General features: G+C 42.2%; 2 protein-coding genes across 4 annotated transcripts in view; one reads left to right on the forward strand and one right to left on the reverse strand.

Moving 5' to 3' along the window:
- LOC139160193 (TNF receptor-associated factor 1-like) overlaps positions 1-21,034 on the forward strand; it is a 635,213-nt gene that overhangs the window by 51,364 nt on the left and 562,815 nt on the right. The gene's annotated exons all lie outside the window — the stretch shown is intronic.
- DDAH2 (DDAH family member 2, ADMA-independent) overlaps positions 1-21,034 on the reverse strand; it is a 73,913-nt gene that overhangs the window by 18,966 nt on the left and 33,913 nt on the right. Inside the window, exons 2-4 of the mRNA XM_070737821.1 lie at positions 17,522-17,830; positions 5,058-5,157; positions 3,487-3,560 (exon numbers count right to left, since the gene is read on the reverse strand). Coding sequence (XP_070593922.1) covers positions 3,487-3,560; positions 5,058-5,157; positions 17,522-17,827 — 480 coding nt within the window. The 5' untranslated portion in view covers positions 17,828-17,830. The remainder of the gene's footprint in view (positions 1-3,486; positions 3,561-5,057; positions 5,158-17,521; positions 17,831-21,034) is intronic.

The raw sequence follows: 21,034 nt of genomic DNA on the forward strand, positions 1-21,034 counted from the left end.
CCTCAATTCTGCTGTCTCCTGGGATTGCTATTATTATTATTATTATTATTATTATTATTATTATTATTATTATTATTACTATTATCCATTAAAACACTCTGCTATCTCCATTCATTTGCCCAGACTCACCCTGCAAGGGTTTATGGGTTCATTAAATGAAGGTGATGATCACTTTGGGTAAGGCACTTCCAAGGAACCCTGGACCCAGAGCATTTGTTTCAGACATGAAATCCTTCACATGTGAAACATAGAGCGGACCTCTGATGGGGATGAAGTTTTACAACAGTGTTTCCCCATGGCTGGCGAGGGAATTCTGGGAAATGAAATTCACGCAAGCTGCCATGGCTATGAAACACTATTCTAGAGGGGAATTCGAGGAGTTGAAGTGCACCAAAATTTAAGCCGCCAAAGCTGTGTTCTAGAGCAGTGGTTCTCAACCTGGGAGTCGGGACCCCTTTTGGGGGCGAACGACTGTTTCACAGGGGTCGCCTAAGACCATGGGAAAAGACAAGTTTCCCATGATGTCAGGAACTAAAGCTTCTATTCTGATGCCTTGGAACATATTTTTACAATCCGACCGATCAGGCATTTACAGGGGGGGTGTCCCTCTGACCTTCCTGCCAATCAGCTTAAAGCTCTCTTGGGAGAATTGGCGCTAGACTTATGGCTGGGGGTCACCACAACATGAGGAACTGTATTAAGGGGTGGGCGGCATTAGAAAAGTTGAGAACCACTGTTCTAGAGGGTGAATTGGGGGATGGAAACCCAGACGGAGATGATATCATCATTGTCTAGCTGTATTTTTGAAGTTCTCTATTCTAAACACTCTACTCCAATACTCCGCAGTCTGCATTGGTTGCCGATCAGTTTCCAGTCACAATTCAAAGTGTTGGTTATGACCTATAAAGCCCTTCATGGCACCAGACCAGAATACCTTCGGGACCGCCTTCTGCCGCACAAATCCCAGCGACCGGTTCGGTCCCACAGAGGTGGCCTTCTTCGGGTCCCGTCGACTAAACAATGTCGTCTGGCGGGACCCAGGGGAAGAGCCTTCTCTGTGGTGGCTCCGACCCTCTGGAACCAGCTCCCCCCTGAGATTAGGATTGCCCCCATCCTCCTTGCCTTTCGCAAACTCCTTAAAACCCACCTCTGCCGTCAGGCATGGGGGAACTGAAACATCTCCCCCTTGCCCATGTTGTTCTGGTGTTTGATTGATTGTGTGCTTGTTTTTATATATTATGGGGTTGTTTTTATGAATTTTTTAGCTTAAAATTGTAATTGGATTGGTGGGTATTGGATTTGTCACTATGTACTGTTTTGCCATTGTTGTGAGCCGCCCCGAGTCTGCGGAGAGGGACGGCATATAAATCCAATAAATCTAATCTAATCTAATCTAAAGCATTCAAAGCTAACGGCAAACACGCAATCCTTGTGAAGCATTTGCCACCTGCCTGCCACCCATTTTGCCCTACCATCCCTAACATTCTCAATTAACTTGGTTGCATTAAAAAGGACATGGACTCTGCAATGAGTTTATTGGGTTGAGAAAGGATGCTTAAAACATACATCACATTTTAATCCCCTATCATAGGTATCTTCATAGGAGCTTTTTGTGATGTTGGAGGAAGGGGGGAATTCCCCCTAAAGTGAAAAAAATCCCAGTATGGAAAAGTAATGTATGGGAGATTCTCAATCATGCAGGTCTCACAGGTGCTTTCCAAAAAGTTTCTTGTTTTAAAACAAAAAAAAAATTCACTGCTCATACAAGAACCGAAGAAGTTTTTTGAATGAGAAGCGAAATGTTTTCAAGGGGGGAAAAACCCAAGAAAGTATATTTTGGGTATATTTGAGATATAATGTTTTTACTATTGTTATTATTTCTACATCTAGGTTTCTAAATCACACAGGGTTGGCCTTCTCCAGGTCCCGTTGCAATGCAAGTTGGCGAGGCCATGGGGGAGGGCCTTCTCTGTGGCTGCCCTGGCTCAATGGAACCAACTCCCCCCTGATGTTCGGACTGCTCCCAGCCTACTGGCCTTCAGAAAGCCGGCACCTATGACAATACACCTGTCATAGCCGTATTGTGAGTGTTTGGTATGGATGTCTCTGCAACTGGATATTTTATCGGGTTTTATAACAGGTTTTCATGCTTTTCGTGTTTATATTTGTAGAGTGTTTATATTTATTATTGTACTATATTTTATATTGTTGTAAGCTGCCCTGAGTCCCATTGGGATTGGGCGGCATAAATTAAATTAAATCTCTTGTAAGGGGAAAAAAATTAATGTATACCTTTGGTTTTGTTTAATAAAGGCCTACTAACCTGCACTATCATGGATATTAAGGGCTGAAGGATCTGAAATAAAATCAATGTTAATCTGGGTGATGGAATTGTGACCTTTACGTATGTCAAAATGGGGCTTTGCAACACTGACAGTTGCTTAGCCTGCAAAATGTTATGGGCAAAGAGGAAGTGCGCACTTAAAAGTATATGTAAAAAATAATTATATTGCAACCTTTAGGATGGAGGAATGGACAAGTGGCGCTGGTGCTAGGACAAGATGGCAGAATCCTGAAAGTCATGGGATTTTGTAGCTTTAAGATACATAGTGAAATGCTGAATAATAGGAAGTTGCCAATCGGCCTCAAGCCATCTCTTTTGACTGCTTATCCAATTGACCCTCATTGCAATGTGATTAATATATGATATGATATGATATGATATGATATAATATTATAATATAATATAATATAATATAATATAATATAATATAATATAATATAATATAATATAATATAATATAATATAATATAATATAATATAATATAATATAATATAATATAATATAATATAATATAATATAATATAATATAATATAATATAATATAATATAAATAATAATAATTATTATTATTATTATTATTATTATTATTATGTGATTTGTTTGCTATGCTTTAAATTCTAATAAACCTCTGGATCCTAAAAGTGAGACTTTTGTAGTATTTATTTATTTATTTATTTATTTATTTATTTATTTATTTATTTATTTATTTATTTATTTATTTATTTATTTATTTATTTATTTATTTATTTATTTATTTATTTATTATTTAGATTTGTATGCCGCCCCTCTCCGAGGACTCGGGGCGGCTCACAGCAGAGAAAAACAAATCATAAATAATCTGAATACATTTAAAACATTTAAGATTTAAAAAGAAAACCCCATATAGTACATACACACTCACAAGCATACCATACACAATTTAAACATGCCCAGGGGGAGATGTCATCTGTTTAATTGTTATTAAGTACAACTATGCTCATAATCCAGGTTTTTCCCCCTGACCCTCTCAAAATTGCCCTTGTTCAATACAGAATATAGATCTATGGGAGAAGAAAAACTGAGAAACAGTATCCAGGGTATACTAGCATCCGTGTAGAAATATATCGTTGGGTTATGCGCATGACTAAGAAAGTCAACTCACTCTAAAAGCATCAGCTACCATCTCTGCTCCTCTATGATTGGTCCATTTAGAAATACCTACGAAGAACTCTCTACCTGTGGAAGAGAAAAGAAAGGTGGAGAACAAGATCAACGGCTCTTAAGAAGCTCTCCTCAGAGTGAAGAAGCCTCCAGGTAGTCCTCAATTTACCCCCACAAGCAATTCTTATTTTGCTAAGTAAGACATTTGTTAAATTGAGCTTTTCCCCATGACTTTGGGACAAGCAATTGTAGGCGCGAACCAATTGCCAAGCATCTAAATATTGATCACACGATCATGTGAATGCTACAAAGGGTTGTTATAACTGTGGGAAATGGCCGTAAGATACTTTCTTCTGTGCTGTTGAAACTTTGGACGGTCATTAAATGAACCATCGTAAGTCGAGCACTACCTATGCAGTTCAAATCTGACCAAAATTAAGCATCACATTTCGCTAGGAGAAAAGTCTTAACAGGTAGAAAAGTATGGTCATGTATAACAAAGAGGACTTCCTTTGAACAAGTGTTCCCTCCTAAAATATGCTGTTAGAAGCAGTTTGCCATTGCCTCCTTCATAGGGTTGGGCAGAAAATGACTGGCTCAAGGTCACCCAACTGTTAATAGTTGGGTGAGTTAATTTGCAGTCTGATGGTTTCATGTAGCCTGCAGCCTTCTTTTTCATGATCTCTGAAATGCCTTTCTTACACTATCAAAATTCAATAGTGTTAGTTCCCATCCCAGAAAAAGCTAATGCAATTTAACATTTTAAGAGCTACCTGTCCAAACTTTTTAAAAAATAAACCTAGGCAAGCCAGACCCTGTCCCTATACATTATCAAATTTCAATAGTAGAGAATATATATGCAGCTCGGAATTAAACTGCCGGCAACTTGATGTTGTCTGGTTGCTTTCCTGCAAATGCTTCATTAACATTGCCCTGATGGTGTTACCATACCTGGTAATGAAACATCTGGAGGAAAATTGTTAAGCTCAGAGAACATCAAGAAATCCCAGAAATTACCAGATTTGAACAACCAAACTTCATTCTATGAAATTAAATAAAAGTTCAAATATTGAATAAATGAATAAATAACAAATACGTATTCCCCCAAAACAAAAAGGCAACTTCTGAATGCCAAATAATGGCTCACTTCCGATTTAAAATATCAAGTTATGGAGCATCAGATCTTTCTTCAACTGGCTCCCATTTGTCCAGAAGGCTCTCCTGCTTAAGCAGGTGGTCGGACTAGAATAGCATGTGGCATTTAGACTTATGTGCCGCTTCATAGTGCTTTACAGCCCTCTCTAAGCAGTTTACAGAGAATATCTTGCCCTCAACAATCTGGGTCCTCATTTTACCAACCTTGAAAGGATGGAAGGCTGAGTCAACCTTGAGCCCACTGAGATTCAATCTGCCAAACTGCTGGCAGCCGGTGATCAGCAGAAGTAGTTTGCAGTACTGCACTCTAACCACTGCACCACCAATGACTTCCAAGGCCCCTTCAAACCATATTGTCCTACTGTATGTTCTAATTTCTTATAGGATAAATAATACAATGACGATAGACCAGTTCACCTGTAAAGAGCACATCATTTCCATCCAGGGTGGCTCCCTCGTCTGTAACTTCCACAACACGAAGTTTTAGCTCCTCCAAGACCTTTTTCACGCAGCTGATCTGTAAAAATGATAGACAGGAAATGGGGAGGAGGGAAGAAAGACAGTGACACCTGTTATGGCTGGAGCACTTAACCTCAACTTTCCTCAGATGTTCTCATTCTTAATACCTCTTCAGACAAGATTCATCAGAGGCTTCCATCAAATGGCTACCTACACCTTAGTTACTACTAGATAACTAATGGCCCATTGGGTCATCCTTTGAGAGAAAGACAGTGCAGCATGATGGAAAAATTATACTGGCAAACTATACTTGTTCATGGGAAGCTGGCAGTGAATGTCAGAAGTCAGAAGACTTTATAAACTCTATCTTTATAGTCTGCAGGACAGAAGGGAGACGGGGGACATGATTGAAACATTTAAATATGTTAAAGGGTTAAATAAGATTCAGGAGGGAAGTGTTTTTAATAGGAAAGTGAACACAAAAACAAGGTGGCACAATCTGAGGTTAGGTGGGGGAAAGATCAGAAGCAACATGAGAAAATATTATTTTACTGAAAGAGTAGTTGATCCTTGGAACAAACTTCCAGCAGACGTGGTAGATAAATCCACAGCAACTGAATTTAAAGATGCCTGGGATAAACATATATCCATCCTAAGATAAAATACAGGAAAGAGTATAAGGGCAGATTAGATGGACCATGAGGTCTTTTTCTGCCATTAATCTTCTATGTTTCTATGTTTCTAAGTTTGACATCCCTATCCTACTGATAATTTTTCTGATGAAACAGCCTACTGGTGATTCAGACCATTGATGGAGAAGCTTTTCTCCCTCCCTTCTAAATAATGTCCCATTCCGGACCGAATCTCATCCCTGAATAAGAAAAGAATGCTAGAATCTTGTGTGATTTTGAATGCTATTTTTCTAAGCCCATATATAATATATTATTATTATTATTATTATTATTATTATTATTATTATTATTATTATTATTATTATTATTATTATTTGGATCTGTATGCCGCCCCTCTCCGGAGACAGGAAGAGAACCTGTAGTCTAGAGGTTAAAGCTACTGCCTTACAGGCAAACTCCCTAAGTTCAAATCTCAGTAAAGCTATGGCTAGCTGATGAGAGCAAAATAGCTTAAAATAGCTTGAAATAGTTCTATACGAGTCTCCCTTCCTTTTCATTCTCAACAACAATATGTTATATTTTCCTTTTCTTCCTTTTCATTATCAGCAAAAATGTGTGTATACACACACACACAGAGAGAGAGAGAGAGTAGCATGAACTTGGAAGTTCCAATTCGCCTCTAAGGAAAAAAAATATCACATGATTGACCTTTAACTTGATCCATTATTCTTTTGTTGCATCTTCATGCCACAGAGATGCTGGGGCTGTTCTAATTTTATCAATGACTCATCTATTTCTCCCCCACATAAGCACTTTTTAATTTAATTTTCATGGATCGGGTGTGCTCCTTCTGCTTTTGAAAACATCAGAGAGTTCCCTTTGCTGCAAACGTCGCCTTCCTTTTGTTTCTCCGTTTCAACCTGTCGTGCTTCATGTTTTCAACCGTTTCAACCTATTATGCTTAACAGGAGATTTTCAATTTTTGAGGAATATTTTAAGATGAGTGTTTGTCTTATAAACACACATACACACCTTTCCAGAGCTGCAAGGAACCCAGAATGGAAGCTCGGCTCCACAATAGGTTGGGCCCTACCATTCTAGCTCTACAAACACTCCCATGATTCCTATTGGCAACTTAACATTTGTGGACTTCAACTTCCAGAATTCCACAGCCAGCACGGTTAGCTGGGGAATTCTGGGAGTTGAAGTCCACACATTTTCCAAGTACTGAAAAATACTCCTATACATGTAGTCCTTCTCTTATAACCATTTGAAATTCCAACAGACCTACTTTGGGGAGGGGGGTGTACTTTGAACCCGGATTTGAAGTTCTGATAGTTGCCCCCCCTCCCCACATCACACTTCTTCGAGCGCTCCACAAACAAGCCACATTTATTGCCATTTGCAAAAATCAAGATGGCGTTCACAACGATGTGATCAAAGCCCACCTCTGCTACAGCTGGTAGGACTGGTGGAAGCAGTAGATAGCTGGATAGATGTCCAGATTGATGTCCAACTAAAGTCATCTTGGCAACTTGAAGGTATATTTATATATTTATATATTTATTGTTTATATGCCGCCCACTCCAACATATGGACTTCAACTCCCAGAATTCCCCATGCTTTTTTTGGGGAATTCAAGTTCAAATATCTTTAAAGTGGCTAAAGTTGAGATAGAGGGATGGATTGATCGACAGGAAAACAGAGGGCTGGATGGATTGGCAACTGTAACTTTTCTAAAATGGGCCATTTTGACATTTTGGTGATTCAGAAACATGTTCAAGAAATACTTCTTGCTAAGAGAAAAGGGCATTTTATTCTGGGCCTGGTTAGGGCTGTTCAACCTGAAAAGCCATTTAGATCAGGGGTCCGCAACTTTGGCAACTTTCCGACTTGTGGACTTTAGTTCCCAGAATTCCACAGCCAGCTCATGCTGGCTGAGGAATTCTGGGGATTTATTTTATTGATTTATTTAATTTATTTATTTATTTATTTATTAGTTGGACTTGTATGCCGCCCCTCTCCGAAGACTCGGGGCGGCTCACAACAAGTAAAACAGTCACAACAATCCAATTAATTAAAATATTTAACGATTTAAGAAAACCCCATGTAATAGCAAACACGCACACAAACATACCATATATAAATTTAACGTGCCCAGGGGAGATGTTTAGTTTCCCCATGCCTGACGGCAAAGGTGGGTCTTAAGGAGTTTTCGGAAGGCAGGAAGAGTAGGGGCAGTTCTAATCTCCGGGGGGAGTTGGTTCCAGAGAGCCGGTGCCGCCACAGAGAAGGCTCTTCGCCTGGGACCCGCCAACCGACATTGTTTAGTTGACGGGACCCGGAGAAGGCCCACTCTGTGGGACCTAATCGGTCGCTGGGATTCGTGCGGCAGGAGGCGGTCTCGGAGATATTCTGGTCCGATGCCATGAAGGGCTTTAAAGGTCATAACCAACACTTTGAATTGTGACCGGAAATTGATCGGCAGCCAATGCAGACTGCGGAGTGATGGTGAAACATGGGCATACCTAGGTAAGCCCATGACTGCTCTCGCAGCCGCATTCTGCACGATCTGAAGTTTCCAAACACTTTTCAAAGGTAGCCCCATGTAGAGAGCATTACAGTAGTCGAACCTCGAGGTGATGAGGGCATGAGTGACTGTGAGCAATGAGTCCCGGTCCAGATAGGGCCGCAACTGGTGCACCAGGCGAACCTGGGCAAACACCCCCCTCGCCACAGCTGAGAGATGGTTTTCTAATGTGAGCTGTGGATCGAGGAGGACGCCCAAGTTGCGGACCCTCTCTGAGGGGGTCAATAATTCCCCCCCCAGGGTGATGGACGGACAGATGGAATTGTCCTTGGGAGGCAGAACCCACAGCCACTCCATCTTATCCGGGTTGAGTTTGAGTCTGTTGACACCCATCCAGGCCCCAACAGCCTCCAGGCACCGGCACATCACTTCCACCGCTTCGTTGACTGGGCATGGGGTGGAGATGTAAAGCTGGGTATCATTGGCATATTGATGATACCTCACTTAATTGGATTTCTAGGCCACCCTTCTCCAGTGGACTCAATTGATATCCACAAGTTGACTAAGATGAAGACTTTGTCATACCCAGAAGTCCACAAGTCGTAAAGTTGACAAGATTGGAGACCCCTGATTTAGAGAACAAAAGGAAGCAGAATGTTTACAAGCATCACGTTTCTCATACGAAGCGATACCCGCTTTAGAGCTCACCACATGGAGCTCATTCACTGAAGGAAAATATGGTATTAAGGCTTCCCACCAGTATTGGGTTATTATTATTTAGATTTGTATGCTCCCGTCTCCAAAGACTCGGGGCGGCTCACAACAATAAAACATAGTACAAATCCAATTATTAAAATAGTTAAAAACCCTTAATGTAAAACCAATCAAACATTCCAAACATACCATGCATAAAACGGACCGGCCCAGGGGAATCAATTTCCCCTTGCTTGACGGCTGAGGTGGGTTTTAAGAAGTTTGTGAAAGGCAAGGAGGGTGGGGGCAGTCCTGATCTCCGGAGGGAGTTGGTTCCAGAGGGTCGGGGCCGCCACAGAAAAGGCTCTTTCCCGGGCCCCGCCAGACGACATTGTTTCGTCGACAGGACCCGGAGAAGGCCAACTCTGTGGGACCTAATCGGTCGCTGGGATTTGTGCAGCAGAAGGCGGTCCCGCAGACATTCTGGTCTGATGCCATGAAAAGCTTTATAGCCCATAACCAACACTTTGAATTGTGACCAGAAACTGATCGGCAACCAATGCAGACTGCAGAGTGTTGGTGTGACATGGGCATACCTAGGGAAGCCCATGATTGCTCTCGCAGCTGCATTCTGCACGATCTGAAGTTTCCAAACACTCTTCAAAGGTAGCCCCATGTAGAGAGAGTTACAGTAGTCGAACCTTGAGGTGATGAAGGCATGAGTGCCTATGAGCAGTGACTCCCAGTCCAGGTAGGGCCGCAACTGGTGCACCAGGCGAACCTGGGCAAATGCCCCCCTCGCCACAGCTGAAAGATGGCTCTCTAATGTGAGCTGTGGATCTAGGAGGATGCCCAAGTTGCAGACCCTCTCTGAGGGGGTCAGTAATTCCCCCACCCAGGTGATGGACGGATAGATGGAATTGTCCTTGGGAGGCAAAACCCACAGCCACTCCGTCTTATCAGGGTTGAGTTTGAGTCTGTTGACACCCACCCAGACCCATCCAGTTGCTACCGGTGCGGATAAGAACACTGCACCGGTAGCAAAAATTGCGCTGCACACGCAGCTTCGGATGCCCTCCGTCCATGCGCATCCAAGCATGGTTTTGCTTCTGCGCATGTGTAGAAAGCAAAATCTCATGAGGGGATGCGCAGAAACAAAAGATCACTGAAATCTCGTGCACGCGGGCCCCTCGCGAGATTTGGCTTCCTGCACATGTAGAAGCAAAATACTGGGACACACACGCGTAAACAGAAGACCCCCAAAGCTGTGTGCACAGTGTACTGATAGCAGCGAAAACGGGAATCCATCCCTACTTCCCAGTATGTATCTATAGCTCAGTGGTGGGATTCAAATTTTTACTGTGGGCATGGCTTGGTGGGCATGGCATGGCTTGGCTTGGCTTGACTTGGCTTGGCTTGGCTTGGCTTGGTGGGCGTGGCAGGGGAAGGTTACTGCAAAATTCCCATTTCCTCCAGATCAACTGGGACTCAAGAGGCAGAGAATAGATGGGGACAGAACCAGTCAGAGGTGATATTTTTTCTGTCGCATGAATCCCAGCAGCCGATTAGGTCCCACAGAGTTGGCCTTCTCTGGGTCCCATTGACTAAGCAATGCTGTCTGGCAGGACCCAGGGGAAGAGCCTTCTCTGTGGCAGCCCCGGCCCTCTGGAATCAACTCCTCCCAGAGATTAGAACTGCCCCCACCTTCCTCGCCTTTCGCAAGTTGTTGAAAACCCACCTATGTCCCCAGGCATGGGGAAATTGATATACCCCCTAGCTTCTACGATTTATCTATGGTTTGATTGGGTTGTGTGACTATTTTAATGACAAGGGTTTTTAATTGGGTTTTTTTAAGTATTGAATTTGTACACTGTTCATTGTTGTTGTGAGCCGCTCCGAGTCTCCGGAGAGGGGCAGCATACAAATGTAATAAATGTAATAAATATAATAAATGTAATAAATTTATTAAATTTAATAAATTTAATAAATTTAATAATGATAATGATTATTGTTGTTGTTATTATTATAATTATAATTATTATAATTATTATTATTATTAGTTCTCTGAACTATTCAAAATGTCCACTACCGGTTCTCCAAAACTGGTCAGAACCTGCTGAAACCCACCACTGCCACAGCTGGGGGGGGGGTTTCTAAAAAAAAATCCTTTTCCTTTCAGACCAAATTCACTCTTTTGTGGCCCTCAGCTTTTAAGAGACAAGGATGATATGGAACTTGTGAAACGTATCTTGGTGGGTTGGGTGTCAGCAGACACAGATAAGTGACACTGGAGGAGAAGGAGAGGAAGAGGAGGAGGATGGGCCAGGAAGGGAGGGCGAGACAGGATCCCAATTGCCTAGGCAACCAAACTGTGCTGCAGAAACACAAGGGTGCAATTAATCCCAGAGCCTCCTACAGCAGAACAGATGGGACCTTCTCTGACATCGTCAGCTAGTTCAACCTTTTCCAGGGTGGTTCTCTCCAGATTCCCAGCCTACATCTCTCCAAATTAGTAAAATAAAATTATCAGTGGTTACACTGGTTGCTGACACACACATGTACGCACCAACAATTCTTGGTAATATCCCAGCAATAAATTAAACCATAGAATCAGAGGGCTGAAAGGGACCTTGAAGGTCTTCTAGCCCAGTGTTTCCCAACCTTGGCAACTTGAAGATATTTGGACTTCAACTCCCAGAATTCCCCAGCTAGCGAATGCTGGCTGGGGAATTCTGGGAGTTGAAGTCCAAATATCTTCAAGTTGCCAAGGTTGGGAAACACTGTTCTAACCCAACCCAATACTCAAAGCAGGAGCCTTATACTACCCCAGTGTTGTTTCTCTGTGTCATGTAGGTATACCGCATAATTTCGTATTTATTTATTTTGTCATGTTTATGTAGTGTATATTAGAGGTGGAGACCCTTTGAGAGCCGAATGCAATGGAATTTTGTTTTAATGTATTCCGATTAGTGTACATTCCAAGTGACAAGAAAGGTATTCTAAGTCTAAGTTCTAAGTCAAATCGCTGTCCAATCTATTTTTTAAAAAACCTCCGGTAAGATGCCCACCTAAAACATCCCCAAACTGGCAGCACCACTGCCCTCTTGTCTGTTCTACCCAGTGATGGGCTCCTACAGGAACGGCCAGGAATGCAGTTCCGGTAGCAAAATTTGGAGCTCCACCCCAGAGCACCCAATTTGCACTGAAAGATGTTGAAACAAAATGCATAAGCCACGCCCACAGTGTGATAGTAAAAATTTTGGTAGCCCACCACTGTTTCTACCCCTGAGTCAGAGTATAAGAAATGTTGCCTCAATATATCCAGGGCCGCCTTCTGCCGCACGAATGCCAGCGACCGAAGAAGGATATAATGGAACTGGAAAAGGTGCAAAAAAGGGCAACAAGAATGATCAAGGGAATGGAGCATCTCCCTTATGAAACCAGGTTGCAATGCCGTGGTCTCTTCAGTCTTGAAAGACGGCCTTTAAGGGGTGACTTGATCAAAGTGGAATCATGCATGGGATAGAAAAGGTGGATAGAGAAAAATTATTTTCTCTATCACACAATACTAGGACGAGGGGGCACTCCCTGAAGTTCATAGGTAAGAAAGCGAGGATAAATAAAGGGAAATATTTCTTCACCCAGAGGGTCGTTGGTTTATGGAATTCACTTCCAGAAGAGGTTGTGACAGCTGTCAGCCCTGATAGCTTCAAGGCAGCATTAGACAGATTCATGGATGCCAAGTGTATCGGTGGTTATTGAAATGGATGTCCATGTGCTGCCTCTATGTTGGTTGAGGCAGGCAGGATTTCCCTGAGTACCATTTGTTGGGGGTCAAGGGAAAGTTTTGCCTTCTCTTTCTGCTCAAGAACGTCTACGGAGAGGGGCGGCATACAAATCTAATAAATAATAATAAGATCCCCAAGGACAATTGGTGGACCACTCTGTGACACAGAATGCTGGACTCAATGGGCTTTGGCCCGATTCAGCATGGCTCTTCTTATGTTCTTATGTTTATGTTCTTAATTCAATGCCTGGGGAAAGTGAAAACAGCTTCTCCTGCCCCCCAGAAGCCCTCTGGAGGCCGGAAACAGCCTGTTTCTCAACTTCTGTTGGGCCCAGTAGGCTCATGTTTTGCCCTCCCCAAGCTCCAAAGGCTTCCCTGGAACCGGGGAAGGGTAAAAACGCCCTCCCACATTTCCCCAGAGGCTCTCTGGAAGTCAAAGAGCCTCTGTGTGAGCAAAAAATCAGCTGGCCAGCACACACATGCATGTCGGAGCTGAGCTAGGGCAACGGGTCGCGTGCCAGCAGATATGGCTCTGCGTGCCACCTGTGGCACCTGTGCCACAGGTTTGCCATCACTGACATATAAAGAATGGTTGCTAAAACTGGGTATGTCTAGTCTTATAAAAAGAAGGACCAGGGGAGATATGATAGCAGTGTTTCAATATCTCAGGGGTTGCCACAAAGAAGGAGTCAGACTATTCTCCAAAGCACCTGAGGATAGAACAAGAAGCAATGGGTGGAAACTAATCAAGGAGAGAAGCAATCTAGAATTAGGAAGAAATTTCCTAACAGAACAGTTAATCCATGGAACAGCTTGCCTCCAGAAATTGTGAATGTTCCAACGCTGGAAGTTTTTAACAAGATGCTGGATGACCATTTGTCTGAAGTAGTGTAGGGTTTCCTGCCTAAGCTGGGTATTAGACTGGAAGACCTCCAAGGTCCCTTCCAACTTTGTTATTGTTGTTGTTGTTGTTGTTATTTATTAGATTTGTAAGCCGCCCTTCTCCGAAGACTCAGGGCGGCCCACAAAGTACAATATAAACAATGCATAACAAATCTAATTAATTAAGAATTACAAACCCCAATATGTTAAAATCAGTCATTATAAACTGATCAATGAGAGAAGCAATATAATAATAATAATAATAATAATAATAATAATAATAATAATAATAATAATTTAGATTTGTATGCCGCCCCTCTCTGAAGACTCGGAGGGGCTCACAACAATAATAAACAACGTAATAAATCCAATACTTTTAAGACATTTAAAAACCCATATCATTAAAATAACCATACAACTTAATCATACCATTCATAAATCATATTAGCAAGGGGATACCTCAATTACCCCATGCCTGATGACATAGGTGGGTTTTCCACAACTTACGAAAGGCAAGGAAGGTGGGCGCGGTTCTAATCTCTGGGGGGGAGTTGATTCCAGAAGGCCGGGGCCACCACAGAAAAGGCTCTTTCCCTGGGGCCCGCCAGACAACATTGCTTAGTCGACGGGACCCGGAGAAGGCCAACTCTGTGGGATTTAATCATCCGCTGGGATTTGTGTGGCAGAAGGCGGTCCCAAAGGTATTCTGGTCCAATGCCATATAGGGCTTTATAGGTTATTACCAACACTTTGAATTGTGACCGGAAACTAATTGGCAGCCAGTCCAGGCCACAGAGTATTGACGAGATGTGGGTGAATCTAGGAAGGCCCACAATTGCTCTCAGGGCCGCATTCTGCACGATCTGAAGTTTCCAAACACTCTTCAGACGTAGCCCCATGTAGAGAGCGTTGCAGTAGCCGAACCTCGAGTTGATGAGGGCATGAGTGACTGTGAGTAATGACTCAACCATTTAGAACTAAGGAGAAATTTCTTGACAGTTAGAAAAAATAAACCAGTGGAACAAGTTGCCTCCAGAAGTTGTAAACGTTCCAAAACTGGATGTTTTTAAGAAGACGTTGCGTAACTACTTTTCTAAAACAGAATAGAGTTTCCTATTTAAGCAAGAGATTAGGCTAGAAGGCCTCCAAGGTCCCATCCATCTCTGTTATTCTGTTGTATTTTAATGGGGAAGAAAGCAAAGGCAGGAAGCTCCTCTGTGGAGGCCAGGTGAACCAGATGGATTGCCCATGAAACCACCAGCATCTCAGCTTGATTTCAATGGCACATTTCGAGGGCACACAACGGAGAAACGCCAAACTAAACACTGTGTTCCTGTGAAGATAGAACTCTAGGAGAATAAATGCAATAGATTTGATGGGGGGGTTTTCACAAAAGGTAAGCCCAAGTATAGATACTTTCGCTCATAATGGAGGTGAACTGAGAAACAATTAAATCAGAGGTGCCTATCTCCATTTCTCCTGAGATGAAAAAAATCACAAAACTGCATTGCACGGATGTGATAGCAATTCCAAGGGGAAATATTAAAAAGGCAACATTAGTAAAGGCAACGTTTCAAAATATGCACTGCAATTCCTTTACTAGTGTTTGCTTACTTTGTCGTTGGTTTTTTAAACAAAGTTTGTTACAGATAAAAAATAGTTGGGATAATTTAATAGATTAAATTAGGTCTTAGTTTTGCTGACACATTTTTTCCTGTGTTACTAAGTTTAGCAACCACAAATTATCCAGCTGTGAGGTTTTTCAAGAACAAAACCTTGCTGGTTTCTGTGACAATATTTGCATGAACTAAAGGTTAAAATTGCTAGAAGGAAAAGGAAAGAGTATAGAGTTGGTTTATTTGACCAAAGTTAAAATAATTTAAAGAAATAAATTCAATTATACAGGGTTATTTAAAAAGAATGAACCAATTTCATGACACAATATTTTATTAAGGAAAAGTAATACAAAACTCCAGCCAAGTCACAAGTATTCTACCCACAATCAACTTTTATTTCCTGTCGTACAAGTGTTCAATGTGATTGTTCTCACTGTCAGAAAATTTCTCAATATTTCTAGGCTGAATCTCTCCTTGAATTTGGTATCCTATGACTATCACTAAATGTTGTATCTTATGATTCATGATCAATGTATTTTTATGGGAAACCCTGGCACAAAATCGACCAACATGGCGTATGCGATCCATCAAGGCTGCCAGACATCTGAGGCCAGAACATTCATAGCAGAAGAGAAGCAAGCACTCCACAAAGCCAGAGCTGCAAATGCTACGACAATGGTGCCCACACGTCTGCCCAACATGTGGCAGTGCCAGTATAGGCCTTACCAGCCACCTGCGGACACATCATGTACAGCCCACCACCCATTAGATGTCAAGGTCCTCTTCGAATACGATGGATGAACATCTCATTTTTATGATGATTATGATCATCATTTATCACATAGCTTTTATTTGCAATGAGAGCTTATGCACCCAAGACAAATATGTCCAATCACACTTGGCCAATAAAGAATTCTGTTCTTCCGTTCTATTTTTTCCTTCTTGGCCTTTTTCTTCTTTCTAATCTCTTTTCTTTATTTAAGCTTTATTTGTATCAGTTTTTACTACTGCAATCCAAATCCTTAATAAAAATTACATGCAAAAAAATTTGAAATCTTCCACGGGCAAGGGGTTACCAAATGCCTGCTTCATAAACCTATGTGAAAAATTTATATTCTAAACAAAATTTGTAGAAGACCTTTTGTCTGGTTCCTAATGACACTTAAGAAGGGCCTCTAAGCCAGTGTTTCCCAACCTCGGCAAATTGAAGCTATTTGGACTTCAACTCCCAGAATTCCCCAGCCAGCAAATGCTGGCTGGGGAATTCTGGGAGTTGAAGTCCAGATACCTTCAAGTTGCCAAGGTTGGGAAACCCTGCTCTAAGCCGCATTGCAAGTGTCCCACAGAGTCGGCCTTCTCTGGGTCCCATCAACTACACAATGTCACTTGGTGAGGCCTAGGGGAAGAGCCTTCTCTGTGAGGGCTCCGGGCTCCGGCCCTCTGGAATCAGCTATACTCAGAGATCCGCACCGCCCCACCCTCCTCGCCTTCCGCGAGAGTTTCAAGACTCATTTAATGCCTCCAGGCTTGGAGTCATTAAACCTTAGCCCCCTGGCCAAACAAATGTAACATATGTTTGTCGTGTGAATGGTAATGACTGATCTTAATATTGTTGGGTTTTTAGATTAACTGTTTTAATATTAATTGGATTATGACGTTGCATTGTTTTTATATGTTGTAAGCCACCCCGAGGCCTCGGAGAGGGGCGGCATATAAATCCAATTAATAAATAATAAATAAATAAATAAATTCTCGAAGAAAAATTTCCCCTCAGCAATGTACAGTGGTACCTCTACTTAAGAATGCCTCTACTTACAAACTTTTCTCGATAAAAACTGGGTGCTCAAGATTTTTTTGGTCTCTTCTCAAGAACCATTTTCTACTTACAAACCCGAGCCTCCAAAACTGTAACTGAAAAAGGCAGGGGAAAGCCTCTGTGGGGCCTCTCTAGGAATCTCCTGGGAGGAAACAGGGACGGAAAATGCGGGGGGAAGCCTCTGTGGGGCCTCTCTAGGAATCTCCTGGGAGGAAACAATGCCGGGGAAAGCAGGGAGAAGCCTCCATGTGGCCTCTCTAGGAATCTCCCCCCTCCCCCCTCCCTGTGGTTTCCCCAATTGCTCGCATTATTTGCTTTTACATTGATTCCTATGGGGAAAATTTTGCTACTTAAGAACCTGGTCACGGAACGAATTAAGTTCGTAAATAGAGGTACCACTGTATTTGAAAGAGAACCAACATCCTTTACAGATTTAAATTTGACATTAGCCATATATAAACGTTACCTCGTCTCGCCGCGTGGGCATCCATGGCCGAGTGAGGAGCACAGTATCTCCCTGGATGACCGCCAGATCCCCCACCAGCGTGGCATAGGGGAAGCCCTCGTCCGCCGCCAGTTCAATGACTTGCAGCCCTAGCTTCTGGCGCAGTATGCCAGTATAGACCCCGTACTGTCGGTGAGCCTTGGCTAGGTCCACCGGATCAGCCCCTTTCTCAGTTCCATCGGCTGCGGTTTCCGCTGTGGCAAAGGAGGAAGGAATGCAGCGGACGATGGCGTGGGTGTACTTGCCAAAGGAGGAGACGTTGGCCATGTTCTGCAGGAAGACAGAAGAGATACAACCATTAGGATGAAAATGGGCCTCATTTTACAGTCAAATATGAGTCCCGCATCAACAAATCTTCTGCAGTGGCCAGCAATGACTAATTCTGCACCTAAAACAGTAGGAACCTTTATTGTGGACCACAAAGAGTCTAATTTTAGTCAAGTCAAGTGGAAAAATTGCAAGATTAATGCAAGGTTTCATAGATGACTCACACCAGCCTAAGTCTACTGGAAAGGCAACTACATTTTCCAAATGAAAGAATATTCCCTCAGTAATATTTTGAGAAATACTAATGGACAGGGCTGAAGCAAACAATAGGTGGAATACAGTTTTCTCTCGATTTTCGCAGGGGATGCATTCCGAGACCGCCCGTGAGTCGAATTTCTGCGAAGTAGAGATGCAGATGTAATTACACCATTTTTGTCTATGAATAGTATCGCAAGCCTTCCCTTAACACTTTAAACCCCTAAGTTACCATTTCCCATTCCCTTAACAACCATTTACTCACCATTCTTACTGGTACCCACCATTGAATAAGACACTTAGTGATCTTGATATTTATAAACATAATTATTTATTAACAATAATTATTTATTTTTTGTTATTTATTTGCAAAACTTATTAGTTTGGCAATGATATTCCTGGAGGGGTCTGTAATATGGTAAATGATTTAGCTTTACTAGATAAATGGTCAAAGCAATGGAAAATGCAGTTTAATGTTTCCAAATGTAAAATAATGCACTTGGGGAAAAGGAATCCTCAATCTGAGTATTGCATTGGCAGTTCTGTGTTAGCAAAAACTTCAGAAGAGAAGGATTTAGGGGTAGTGATTTCTGACAGTCTCAAAATGGGTGAGCAGTGTGGTCGGGCAGTAGGAAAAGAAAGTAGGATGCTTGGCTGCATAGCTAGAGGTATAACAAGCAGGAAGAGGGAGATTGTGATCCCCTTATATAGAGTGCTGGTAAGACCACATCTGGAATACCGTGTTCAGTTCTGGAGACCTCACCTACAAAAAGATATTGACAAAATTGAACGGGTCCAAAGACGGGCTACAAGAATGGTGGAAGGTCTTAAGCATAAAACGTATCAGGAAAGACTTCGTGAACTCAATCTGTATAGTCTGGAGGACAGAAGGAAAAGGGGGGACATGATTGAAACATTTAAATATGCTAAAGGGTTAAATAAGGTCCAGGAGGGAAGTGTTTTTAATAGGAAAGTGAACACAAGAACAAGGGGACACAATCTGAAGTTAGTTGGGGGAAAGATCAGAAGCAACGTGAGAAAATATTATTTCACTGAAAGAGTAGTAGATCCTTGGAACAAACTTCCAGCAGACATGGTTGGTAAATCCACAGTAACTGAATTTAAACATGCCTGGGATAAACATATATCCATTGTAAGATAAAATACAGGAAATAGTATAAGGGCAGACTAGATGGACCATGAGGTCTTTATCTGCCGTCAGTCTTCTATGTTTCTATGATGTATGACATCATCGGGCGGGAAAAACCGTGTTACAGGGGAAAAAACACGAAGTATTTTTTAATTAATATTTTTTGAAAAACCATGGTATAGGGCTATAGGCTATTCGCAAAGTTTGCACCCGCAAAAATCGAGGGAAAACTGTAGTCAATCTTTCTAAAAAAACAAGTGGAAATGCCTACTTTGTTTCCTTCTTGTCTTTTCTGTTATTTGCTACTATTCAACTTACAATCTTCATTTGGTGATTGAATCAATGCCTCACTTAAGATAAACTTGAGGTTCAATTGTAGCCACGAGTCAAGGACTACTGGTATGTGCCCAGATTTATGTGAGCTGCGTAATGCAGGTAGTCCTCGACTTACAACAGTTCGCTTAGTGACTCTTCAAAGTTGCAACAGCACTGAAAAAAGTATTTTTCCATCTTATGACCGTTGCAGCGTCACATGATTTACATTCAGATACTTGACAACTCACTCAGATTTATGATGGTTGCAGTGTCCCGGGATCACACGATCCCCTTTCGTGACCTTCTGAGAAGCAAAGTCAATTGGGAAACCAGATTCTTTTAGGAATCTGTTCTATTCCAGGCCTACGCAGAGTGAAAACAAAGGAGGGGGGAAACTACACTTCTCAAAAAAATAAAGGGGACACTTAAACAACACAATATAACTCCAAGTAAATCAAACTTCTGTCCACTTAGGAAGCAACAATGATTGACAATCAATTTCACATGCTATTCAATGAGAATATTTCATTCATTCATATCTAGTATTGTGGTTAGCTCTGGCCCAGCTCCTGCCCCAAGGACTGTGGATGTGGGGGAGACATCCACATGCTGCAGGCCTGTTTTGCCCCCGGTGGAATCTGCTGATGAAGGCTCCTCTGACCAAGAAGACATGAGTGACAGGGAGGAGAGTGTGGCAGACAGCTCAGAAGGAGATCAATTATCTAGCTCCTCCTTGGATTCAGAACAAGAGTTAATGATACAGCCACGCATGCGGAGAGCGATGCATAGGCAACAACAACTGAGAGATTATTATAAAAGAAAATGAGGCCACCTGTGGTTGGGTGGGGCTGTGGGAATTAGTGAGGCTGCTATAAATAGCAGCCTGTGAGTTTGGCCATTGTGGAGGGTTATCTGATCATTGTGTTTCGTGACTGTTTTACTGACTTTGACCTTTTGTGTGCTGATTTTTTCCCGCTTTGAAACTAAACCAGAGCAAAGTGTGTTTCACTTTGTGAAAGAAGAAGGACTGTGAATTGCCTCACAGCTGCAAGCTAAGTATCACAGAACTGATAAGGGACTTGTACAAATTACCAGTTTGTTTGGAGACGAGTGCTCTTTGCTATACCAAAAGAGGGCTTGGTTTAAGTGAATTTTCATTATAAAGAATATTGTTTTGAATTTTCAAACGTGTGTATGTCTGAAATTGTATCTGTGCGTTTTTGGGAGGATTCTACCAGAGAGCCCGACAGAACAATATCTAGGATGTGTTCTTTGAGTGTTCCCTTTATTTTTTTGAGCAGTATATAAAATCCCAATTAAAACCCCCAGTTTAACAAACCAATCAACATACATGCATACCATTCACACAATTTGGTCATGATAAATGTCAATTCATGGCCCCCGGCAAAGCCAGGTCTTTGCGGCTTTGTGGAAGACCAGTAGGGTCTGAGCAGTATGGACGTGGTGAGGGGGGGCCCGGAGTTGAT

Source organism: Erythrolamprus reginae, chromosome 2 (genome assembly GCF_031021105.1).
Source record: "Erythrolamprus reginae isolate rEryReg1 chromosome 2, rEryReg1.hap1, whole genome shotgun sequence".
Lineage (NCBI taxonomy): Eukaryota > Metazoa > Chordata > Lepidosauria > Squamata > Dipsadidae > Erythrolamprus > Erythrolamprus reginae.